The following is an 11,730-nucleotide window of genomic DNA, read 5'->3' on the forward strand; positions in this document are numbered from 1 at the left end:
GTAATCAGGACTGCTCCCACCATTGTGCCACGCTCTGCATGGAGCACTTGAGACATTAGTATCAGGTAGGTGGCTGTTTACAGCTGAGGAAGCCAGTGCTCAGAAAACGAAATTAATGTGCCCAAACACACACAGCTAATAATGGCAGGGCTAGGATTTGAATCAAGTCTGATGGATTCCAAAAAGCTTGGCTTTGAATCCCTGCTGCATCACTTACAAACTGGGCGACTATGTGCAAGTTGCCCAATCTTCCCCTTCTGTCCAAATAGGGATAACGCTTGGGGGATCACTGTGAGGACTTGGAGTTATGGAAACAGCTTTTTGCAAGACCCAGCGAATGCTCATACTCATCTCAGTTAAAGGGCTTCAATGAGGTGGGTGACCAAAAGACAGGCATAAAGAAGGCCCCAGCCCACCAAGCTCCTCTCTCTGACAAAACAAAAAGCCTAGGGATTCCGGAAGCTCTGACTCTGACAAAAATGAGTTTTGGGTTTTCCAGAGCTCTAATTATCAGCTAGATGAATCACTCTGTGCTGACACCACCATCCCTACCCCCAGGAGACTCTCAGCTGATTGAAAATACAGGATTTTAACAAAGGAGAGGAAGAGAAACGGAAAGCTGGGAGGAGAAGAAGTAATGAATAGAAACCAAAGGTGTCAGCCAGAGGAAATGAGAAACTGTCATCAGGACACCAGCATGAGGAGAACGCTGGGACACACACACACACACACACTCTCACACTCACGCTGACATACTCTTGCTGGCTCTCCAACTCTGGGCTTACTGGCAGACGGTGCTGCCATAACAAAGTGTCGCCTGTCACAACAGCATGAGATCGTTGCTTGACGAGATATAGGCAGATCTGCCTATCACAGAAAGAGGGAAAGAGGCCTTCAACCCCTAGGGGCTTCCTCAGGCTTCTGAACCCCAGTCTCCATTACTGGTTGGCTCTGGCTTCTCTTTGTCACCAAATCGCAAGGCCTAAGTCTGGCAAATTCGGAGTGTCAGACCTACACTCTGTGGCTAGGTACCACCACTGTGATGAACAAAGGCACCCCTTATCATACTCTATCATCAGTATGATGCCAAGAGTGCTGGGAAACGGAATAGCACGGTAGTTAAGATCATGGAGTTGGAATCATACAGACCTGAGTTCAAATCCCCATTCTGTTGTTCACCTTGAGCAGGTCACGTAACTTCTTTGAGCCTGTTTGCTCATCTGTAAAATGGTGCTATTAATATATGGGTTTTTTATAATGATACAATAAGATTACTTTCAGGGCCGGGCACAGTGGCTCAAGCCTGTAATCCCAGCACGTTGGGAGGCCAAGGTGGGTGGATTGTCTGAGGTCAGAAGTTTGAGACCAGCGTGGCTAACATGGCAAAACCCCATCTCTACTAAAAATACAAAAATTAGCTGGGCGTGGTGGTGGTGGGTGCCTGTAATCCCAGCTAGTTGAGAGGCTGAGTGGGGAGAATCACTTGAACCTGGCAGGCAGAGGTTGCAGTGAGCTGAGATCACACCATTGCACTCCAGCCCGGGCAACAAGAGCGAAAGCCCATCTCAAAAAAAAAAAAAAAAAGGATTACTTTCATTCCACAAGATTGATGGAGTGCCCACTATGTGCAGAGCACTGAGCTAGATGCTGGAGATTGGGCATAACCAGACAACAGCTCTGCCCTCGTGGAGCATCAGAGCACCCAGCACGGGGCAAGTAGTACAATTCGACAAAGAGTAGCTGTTTTTTATATATTTTATTTTAGAGACAGGGTCTTGCTCTGTCATCCAGGCTGGAGTGCAGTGGCACAATCACAGCTCACTGCATCCTCAAACTCCCAGGCTCAAAAGATCCTCCCACCTCAGCCTCTCGAGTAGCTGGGACTTACAGGTGTGGGCTACCATGTCTTGCTAATTTTTAAAAATTTTTTTATAGAGACAGGGTCTCACTATGTTGCCAGGGCTGGTCTTGAACTCCTGGGCTCAAGTGATCCTCCCACCATCAGCCTCCCAAAGTGCTGGGATTATAGGTGTGAGCCACTGCATCTGGCCAGTAGCTATTTTTCATGACCATTATGGTGCCTATCTTGGCACTCTGCCTCTAACTTAGCCATGGGATCTGGGGAGAGACCCTTTCCCTCTCTGGGCCTCAGTTTCCTCAGCTGTAAAATGACAGAGTTGGACTGGTTCAGTAGCAGCAGTTCCCAACCTTTCCACCTTCAAAGGCTTTTTTAGTCTTTTTCCCTCTGCCTCCACACTATCCAGAATCTGGTGGGAGAGTAACACTTTGCATTGTTTTTCATCTTTTCCTTGGTGTTCTCCCCTCCTTCTCTCACACAGATAGGTTACTCTGTATTCGTTACTTCAGGAAACAAAGGATACAACAGAATGCTAAGCCCATTTTTAGCTTCTGAATTCCAAAAGCTTAGCTTTCAGGGAGGAATGGACAGAATTGTTGTGCAGATACAAATTTAGAAAACTGTATACCAGGGGGATCTGGGAGTCTGAGACTGAGGAGGGGGGTCCCTGAGAAGAGAGAAGCTTCTTCTCAGTCTTCTAACTGGGAATATCACCTGGGCCCAAGGGCTTGAGAAGCAGAGAGGAGCTGTGCTCCTTTTCCGGGGTGGGGCACCAGGGAAGTCACAAAACCCTCTGGAGAAATGGCTGTGTGCTGCATTTTGGACAAACAGGACCTCACTCACCTAAGACCCAAGAATGTCCTCGGCCGAACATGGCCTGGGGAAAGCAGAAAAACAAAACAAAACTCTGCACACCTGAGAGGGGTATGGGTTACACTTGGAGGGGGTCTTTTGATGGGGGGCGTGGGGAGCAACTGAACAGCATCCTTCATGGGCTGATGACAAAAGATCACAACCAAATGAGAATATCTCAGTGGATGCCAGTGTGACTGGATGACCAAATCAGACTACGCTTCCCATGCTTTGGCACCTTGAAAGGAAGAGCCTAGAATTCCAACATAATGCCAAGGAAAATGGGGGAACAGTGAATTGACTGCAATTAACTTTCTGCCACTCTGACTGAGTGGGGCAAAATACAGGAATTCAAGGGAGTTAAAGAAAATTCAAGTTCTGTTTCGTACACACCAGAAACTGGAACCAACTACACTCTGTCCACATGCCTTGTGTCATGTGCCCCACCCCCTCCCATTTCTCCACTCTCATCTGCCTCTCTCTCCCTCAATAGCCACAATGTTATTATTATTGTCCCAAATCCCCAAGCTTTCCCACCCCAGGACCTTTGCACAGGCAGTTTCCTCTGCCTTGTCCTGGCTTTTTAAATGACAGCCTCCTTCTCAGTTTAACTACTTTCCTGCTGGATGGGGTGGCTCAAGCCCTTAATTCCAGTGACTGGGGCCAAGGCAGGAGGATTGCTTGAAGCCAGACGTTTGAGACCAGCCTGGACAACATAGTGATACCGTCTCTTAGGGAAAAACAAAAAAAAGTTATGAAATTAAGACAGTGTGGTGGCATGTACCTGCAGTTCCAGCCACCTGGAAGGCTGAGGCCTGAGCCCAGGAGTTCAAAGCTGCAGTGAGCCATGATCGCACCACTGCTCTCTTGCCTGGGCAACAGAGCAAGACCCCATGTCTTAAAAAAAAAGATTTCACTTCCTCAGACTACATTTTCCAAAATAAAACTACCTGTTATTGTCTCTCAAAAGGCCCTGTTTATTTCCTTCAGGGCACCTGCAAATATTTTTACTTTTTTAGTTTATCTGTTTCCTTCACTAGAATGTTCACTTCCTGAGGCAAGACCCTTGTTCATTTCGATATTCACCGGTTGCTACCACTGTGCCTGGTACATAGCTGCTGCTCAAGAATGACCTGTGGAATGGCTGACCAGTGGCAGTTGGGGAGTTCCTGGCTTCCCACAGGCTGGTGAGCCCCTTCCTGGGCCCCTAACAGCCTTTTCCAGCAAGCCAAGACCAGATTACAAAAGACCCATCTTTGGGGATTGAAGACTCTGCTGTGCTCTAACCCAGGGGCTTGGCAAAAATGTGTCTCTGCAGGGCCTGGTTCCCCTCATTCTCATATGTCTTCCCAAGACCTTGCCTAGGAATGACAGAGGGCCACTGGGGTCTGACACACGACACTTAACGAACATGTCTTGGGCCTCTCTTCTCAGCACCCACACTAGCCTTACTGCTTCCCTTGCTGCTCTGCTGAGGACGGAGAAGGCCCCGGTGTGTCATCACAGACTCAGAGCTCGACTTTTCCTGCATCCCTAAGCTGAACCCCCAGCTAAGACCTCTTCGTTTTCTCACACACAGGCACACGTGTGGGAGAGGTCTGCAAGCGAAGCTGCTGTGGGACTCCCACCAGTTCTTCATCTCTCTCCCCACTTGCGAGGGTATGGTGATGTTCCCACAGTGAAGGCCTTCCCTCTACACCTGCCCTCTGGTTTCTCTTTCCAGCAGTCACTTTGTGGGGTCAGTCCTTTTAACTCCAGTTGTCAGAGTGGCTGGAAAACTCAGAAGTTCTCCCTAAAGGCAAAGGGCAGACTTAAGGGGCTTCTAGACCTGTAGGCAATAAAATAAATACAGTATGCAAAAGAATCACAGTGGATGGGTGGATGTGAATGCAGATTCCTGGGTGCTAGACTCCGGTTCAAGTCTGGGTAAGGAGGAGCCAGGAAAGTGCATTTCCTACACATATCCCAGTTGGTCCTGATGAGGTGGTCTGCAGACAACACCTGACAGACGGAACCAGAATGTGAATGCAGTGCCCTCGGGCTGCTAATGTCCCCATGAACATTCCTCTCAAATCTCTCTCAAGAATGACAGCATCTTAAGGTCAGGGGCCCTGCTTTATTCAAAACTCTGCCACAGCAGTTCTCAAGCTGGATTTCATCTTTGTTTTCTTTTTTTCTTTTTTTTTTTTTTGAGACAGTCTTGCTCTGTCGCCCAGGCTGGAGTGACATGGCATGATCTTGGCTCACTGCAACCTCTGCCTCTTGGGTTCAAGCAATTCTCGTGCCTCAGCCTCCCAGGTAGCTGGGATTACAGGCACACGCCACCATGCCCGGCTAATTTTTCTATTTTTAGTAGAGATGGGGTTTCACCATGTTGGCCAGGCTGGTCAGGAACTCCTGGCCTCAAGTGATCCATCAGCCTCAGCCTCCCAAAATGCTGGGATTACAGGTGTGAACCACTCTGTTCAGCCTCATCTTTGTTTTCTTTGACCACCTCCCCCACTAGGGTATAAGCTCCTATATAAAAAGGTTCAAATCTCACTTGACAATGTGTGCTTGGCCAGACCTGGGGGCTCACGCCTGTAATCCTACCACTCAGGGAGGCTGAGGCAGGAGATGGCTTGAGTCCAGGAATTCAAGACCAGCATGGGCAACATAGTGAGACCTCATCTCTATTGAAAACAAAATAAAACAAAAAGATGATGTGTGCTTAGCAGAAGGCCTTGGCACATGGCAGGTGTGCTGTGGATATCTGATGAGTTCAAACTCTCTGGTTCCACAGGACAAAGCCATTTTCTTTCTTTTCTTTTTTTTTTTTTTTTTGAGACAGAGTCTCCCTCTGTTGCCCAGGCTGGAGTGCAGTGGTGTGATCTTGGCTCACTGCAACCTCCACCTCCTGGTTCAATTCGAGCGATTCTCCCACCTCAGCCTCCTGAGGAGCTGGGATTACAGGTGTGCACCACCACGCCCGGCTAATTTTTTTTTTATTTTTTTATTTTTAGTAGAGACGGGGTTTCACTATGTTGGCCAGGCCGGTCTCGAACTCCTGACCACAAGTGAGCCACTTTCACTAAGACAGTTGTTTGCCTGTGGCAGGCCTAGAATGACAAGACAGCTACTACAAGGACTTGGGTTCTAACCCTGAGAACCCAATAATTCTCAGATCAGAGATGGAATTCCTGCTATTAGCAGAGCTCTCACACCCCAGGGGAGGGCCCAGGTTACTCCAATCTCTCTGCTTCAAGAAACAGCAATGAGACTAACAGCCTCTTCAACAGGGACTGAGTAGAAAAGCCATTTTCCACCTGCCCAGACTGAAGTACTCTCCTACCATTCTCAAATTGCTACATATTAGAATTGCCTGGGAAATTAAAAAACTCCCAGCCCTCAGACCATACCCCATACCAACGAAATATGAATCTCTGAGGGTGGGACAGGTGATTCCAATGTGCAGCCAAGCTTGAGTCTGCCCCCGACTACACATGACAGTCTGGGAGCCCAGCACACAGAAGGGAAGGCCTAGGGCATGGACCTGTTTGTATTCAAGTTGGGTTTCACAAGAAAATGAACACAACTGCAAGAGGAATGGAGACAGTTAGAGGTGGCTTAGACTGAGCATGTTTAATTATCCTCACTGGGAGAGTTGAAAACTACTTGACAGGTTCCATGATCAATAAGTCAGAGATTCAGATCATCAAAAAGGGGGATTGTCACCTACCCCAAGGCCACAGACAGATAGGATTCTGGGTCCCAGAAGGAGTCTGGGAGGTGGAACCCTGTGAAACGCAGCTTTGACAGGTGGTGTCTGTTGGACACCAGCTTCTGGCCTGGCCCTGCTCTCTTCTCGGGTTCTAGACAGGGTGTGAGGGCAGGGAGCTGGCTCCAGAGAACACTGGAGGAAGCCGAGTTGGGGCCAGGGCTTGCTGAGGGCCTCACTTATAGTTTTTGGAGGGAAATTCCCACCGGCCTTGGCCCTTGCCACCAAAGTTCCGCACCCGATGGATAATCTGCAGCTGTTGCTCAATGGTCGAGGTGATGTTCACGTCATCTGGGATGTGGACGTAGCGGACATTGCGGCCTGTCACAAAGAGGTCATCCAGCTTGACCTGATGCCCCCAACGGTCCGTGTAGGTGACTTTGGCCAGGCGGATGTTCATGAAAGCATCGACATTGTCTATGCGTCCATGGGCCACGCTCTCATCCCGCAGGTCCACAGTGGTTACCCGGCCCTGGAGGCCCTGCAGTAGGATGATCAGGCTGTTCTCAGAGATGGTCCGCTCCTTCACTGAATGGCTCAGTGCCATTCTTCCACACCAGCTGCCTGCTTGCTGTGGACAGGAGCACACAGATGGCAGCTATAGCAGGGTAGGGGGTACAGTTGCCAACTCACCTCCACCAGGTTCTCAAACAAAATTCCCAGCACAGACCACCTCTGCAATTTTTGTATCTGTGGACACAGATACTTCCCGCACATGTCTCATGGAATCCTCACACCAACTTGCAAGCCAAGGATTACTTATGCTTATTTTATGAATGAGAAAAATATGGCTAGGATGGCCAGGCACACTGGGATACACCTGTAGTACCAGCTACTCAGGAGACTGAGGGAGGAGCTTCACTTGAGCCCAAGAGTTCTGCTGACCTGCTTGGGCAACATAGCGAGATCCACTCAGTTTGAGACCAGCCTGGCTAATACGGTGAAACACCATTTCTACTAAAAATACAAAAAATTAGCTGGGCGTGGTGGCACACGCCTGTAATCTCAGTTACTCAGGAGGCTGAGGCAGGAGAATTGCTTGAAGCCGGGAGGCAGATTGCAATGAGCCAAGATCGCGCCATTGCACTCCAGCCTGGACAACAAGAGCAAGACTCTGTCTCAAAAAATAAAGAAAATGATGAGCATTTCTATTGAGCCAGGGACAAGAAAAGGATGCCTTTTATGGCTTCTAATCAACAGTAAAACGTAGGTAATGGTCAATGCAACGTTCAAAAAAACGATTACAGAAAGAAGGGAAGGGAAAGAATTTAGAGAAACAATAATTATAAAGGAAGATCACTGTCCTTGTTTGTCAATTATATGATTATCTACATTGAGAATTCAAGATAAATTATTAGGACCAACAACAAAAGTCAGTATCATTCCTAATAATACATTAATTTAAATAAATCAATAACTTTTAAAAACAAAAAATACGGCTAGGAGAGGTAACTTGACCAAGGTCACAGTAAATAAGTGGAATTGCTGGAATTCAAATCCGTAGCCGTAGGCCAGGCATGGTGGCTCCCACCTGTAATCCCAGCATTTTGTGAGGCTGAGTCGGGTGGATCGCCGGAGGCCAGGAATTCAAGACCAGCCTGGCCAACATGGTAAAACCCTGTCTCTACTAAAAATACAAAAATTAGCCGGGCATGGTAGTGTGCACCTATAATCCCAGCTGCTCCGGAGGCTGAGGCAGGAGAATCGCTTGAATCCGGGAGGTGGAGGCTGCAGTGAGCCAAGATCATGCCACTGCACTCCAGCCTGCATGAGAGAGACTCTGTCTCAAAAAAAAAAAAAAAAAATCCATAGCCGCCTGGCTCCAAACCTCACGCCAGGTGTACATTAGAATCATCTGGCGAGTTTTTAACTCGACCTTCCCCACCCCAGATTCTGATTCATTTGGTTAGAGGGGTGGGCCCAGATTTCCTATTTTGTAAAAGTTTCCAGCCGGGCGCAGTGGCTCACGCCTGTAATCCCAGCACTTTGGGAGGCCGAGGTGGGCGGATCATGAGGTCAGATCGAGACCATCCTGGCTAACATGGTGAAACCCTATCTCTACTAAAAATACAAAAAAATTAGCCGGGCATGGTAGCGGCACCTGTAGTCCCAGCTACTGGGGAGACTAAGGCAGGAGAATGGTGTGGACCTGGGAGGCAGAGCTTGCAGTGAGCCGAGATCACGTCACTGCACTCCAGCCTGGGCGACGGAGTGACTCCATCTCAAAAAAAAAAAAAAAAAGAAAAAAAAGAAAGAAGAAGAAAAAAAGCTCCCCAGGTAACTCCAAAGTGCTGAGGGGTACTGGTTAGAAATGCATAATCTCAGGTCTCTCCCCAGGCCTGTTCTGAGATAATCCACTCCTTCACTGAGTGGCTCACTGCCATTCTTCCACACTGACTGGAAACAGACTCTGCATTTCAACATGACCCCGTATGTGAATTAGATACACGTGAAGGTTTGAGACTCAGTGCTTGACACCAGTAGTTCTCATACATTATCAGAATCATCTGATACATACAGTGTGTATCAGAATCATCTGAGGGGCTTGTTATCTCAGCTTGCTGGGCCCCACTCCCAGTTTGACTCAGGAGGTCTGAGGTGAGGCCAGAGAGAGTCATTTCGAACATATTCCCAGGTGATGCTGATGCTGCTGGTCAGGGGCCCACACTCTGGGAACTATTGGTCTATACCATGCAGCTGTTAGGTAAGTAGAAATTTAGGTAATGAGGCTGGGCGCAGGGGCTGACGCCTGTAATCCCAGGATTTTGGGAGGCCAAGGGGAGTAGATCACCTGAGGTCAGGAGTTCAAGACCCACCTGGCCAACATGGTGAAACCCAGTATCCACTAAAAATACAAAAATTACCTGGGCATGGGAGCACCTGTAATCTGTTACTTGGGAGGCTGAAGCAGGAGAATCGCTTGAACCCAGGAGGCAGAGGTTACAGTGAGCCAAGATTGTGCCACTGCACTCCAGCCTGGGTGACAGAGCGAGACTCTCAGAAAAAAAAAGAAAGAAAATAAATCTAGATAATGAATTGAGGGGGGAAAAAAACCCAACCGGTAGTATATAAGGTACATAGGTTTTGAAGGTAGAGAAACCCAGGCTGGAATCCCCACTCCACCCCTAATTATGTAAACCTATAAAAGTTAATGTCTCTGAACCTGTTTCCACATTTATTAAACTACAGGCGAAACAAAGCTACCAGAATCACACTCCACTGAAGGTACTCTCCTTTGATTTCAACGTACCCCGATATTGTATTAGTGCACTAGGTCTTACCTATCCCTTATTTTCAGACCCTGAGTTAACGGGGGTGCAACGCTCTCTCTTTACCTCACTCAGCATCCCGTCCAGGGCTGTGCAGTGTGGCACTGAGCGTGGCAAGCTAGACTAGGCCAGTGATGAGCGGGGCTGGGAGCTAAGTCCTTGGGCAGGGCCTAACGACCAGCCACCCAGCTGCAGCCTGACGAATCTGCGATCAAGCAAAGGTATGGGGTTGCTGCTGCGACTGCAAAGAGCAATCACTAGACCTCGAGTCAGGCCCGGGTTCTAGGACAGGCTCTGCCACCTTCTAGGAGGGAGACCACTTAGCAAACCACTTAGCTTCTCCAAGCTAGCTAAGCTACCGGTAAAACGGGATGAGCACCCCTTACTCAGAGCAGCGGGAGCGGGTCTGGAGAAATGAGCTATACTCGGTAAATGGGGAAGAAAACGCTTCCTGGGCTCCGGCACCTCCTTCCGGAGGTCCTGGCATACCCCGCATTCCGCCCCGCGGCTCCCTGCACCGCCGACCCGGACCCACCACGCGACATTCCTTCCGCTTTCCCCGTCTGGGTCGCCGCCGAAGCTAGCGGGCGCCTGGACGGGCTGCCTCCCGCCGGCTGCAGCAGGACGGAGAAACCACGCCAGCGACCGGGCCGCTCTGTCCTCCGGGCGCAGAGTGCGTCTGTGCTCTGCGAGTCATCGCGGCACGGAGAAACTACGATTCCCAGAATGCTTCGCGGCGCGGGGCTCGCGCTCAGCAAATGCCGGCCTGCGTCATTGAAGTCTCCTTCACTAGTCGTTCATTCACTCCGCACGCGTTCTTGAATGGGCACCCTGGGCCAGGCTCCTTCCTAGGCTCCGGCATAGAGCAGTGACCAAGATCAAGTGGCTCCCCGAGCTGATGGCGCTGCAGGGGAGAGAGTCTTAGGAAAACAAACAAGAAAAATAGGGAAAAAGTTCTTTAGAAGATTGAAAGTGTGACGTGGTAGTGACTAGGTGGTCTTTTATTGGATTGTCAGGGGTGTCCTGAGAAGGTGACATTTGAGTTGGGATTAGTGACATGACGCCAAGCTTGTGAAAACTATGGGCGGAGCATTGCAATTAGAGGGAACAGTTTGTTAAATAAAATTTATAGGAGGCAGGGCTGGGCGCGGAGGCCCACACCTGTAATCCCAGCGCTTTGGAAGGACAAAGCGGGAGGATCATTGGAGCCCAGGAGTTCGAGACTGGTCTGGGCAACATAGGGAGACCCTGTCTCTACAAAAAATAGAAAAAATTAGCCCACTGTGGTAGTGTACACCTCTGGTCCCACCTACTCGGGAGGCTGAGGCAGGAGAATTGCCTGAACCCAGGAAGTGGAGGCTGCAGTGAGCTCAGATTGTACCACTTCATTCTAGCCTGGGCAACAGAGCAAGACTCCGTCTCAAAGAAAAAAAAAAAAAAAAGGCAGCCATTGGTTTGGACAGGGCTCCTGCACCAAGCCCAACAGACAAAACCAAAATGGAGTCACTCATGCTAAAGTTCCACATCACCAAGTGGAAACTAAGTTGCTTATCTGATATTCAGATAAATCAGAAGAGTGAGAGATACTTAAATCTCCAAACCATCCAGTTTTAGCTGGCAGGATAAGGAAGTCCCCTCTGCTTTAGCCTTCAAAGTTACAAGGAAAGTAACTTTGAAACAACCAATCTGCTTTTTGTTCTCTGTTTCTGCTTTCCTCAGCCCTTTTCTGTCTGTAAAACTAATCTCCTCTGCTCAGCTTATTTGAACACTCATTCCGTTTTATAGAATGAGGTGTTGCCCAATTCTAGAGTTGCAAATAAAACCCAAATTTAACAAATTTAGCAAATAAAAGCCAAATCACCAATTAAAAGTCAATTTTTTTCTTTTCACAATTCATGCAAAGAACCTGGGGGAAATGACCTTGACAATTTAGGAACACAGGAAAGGCCAGGGAAGCTGGGGAGAGTGGTATAACAAGAGACCAGAGAGGAAGC

At 48.8% G+C, this 11,730-nt stretch overlaps 1 protein-coding gene across 2 annotated transcripts; it reads right to left on the reverse strand.

The window, feature by feature from the left end:
* Positions 1-6,318: 6,318 nt before the first annotated feature.
* On the reverse strand, positions 6,319-10,887 carry LSM10 (LSM10, U7 small nuclear RNA associated). Of its 2 annotated transcripts, none has more exons than XM_050801083.1 (2): positions 10,272-10,887; positions 6,319-7,038 (listed from the first exon to the last, which is right to left on the reverse strand). In XM_050801083.1, exon 2 carries the CDS (start codon positions 7,012-7,014, stop codon positions 6,643-6,645), a length of 372 nt encoding a protein of 123 aa, XP_050657040.1. In that variant the 5' UTR covers positions 7,015-7,038; positions 10,272-10,887; the 3' UTR covers positions 6,319-6,642. The 2 variants fall into 2 exon arrangements, with proteins under 2 accessions (XP_050657040.1, XP_050657047.1); XM_050801090.1 differs by lacking the exon at positions 10,272-10,887 and adding an exon at positions 8,134-8,686.
* Between the last annotated feature and the right edge of the window lie 843 nt (positions 10,888-11,730).

Source organism: Macaca thibetana, chromosome 1 (assembly GCF_024542745.1).
Source record: "Macaca thibetana thibetana isolate TM-01 chromosome 1, ASM2454274v1, whole genome shotgun sequence".
Classification (NCBI taxonomy): domain Eukaryota; kingdom Metazoa; phylum Chordata; class Mammalia; order Primates; family Cercopithecidae; genus Macaca; species Macaca thibetana.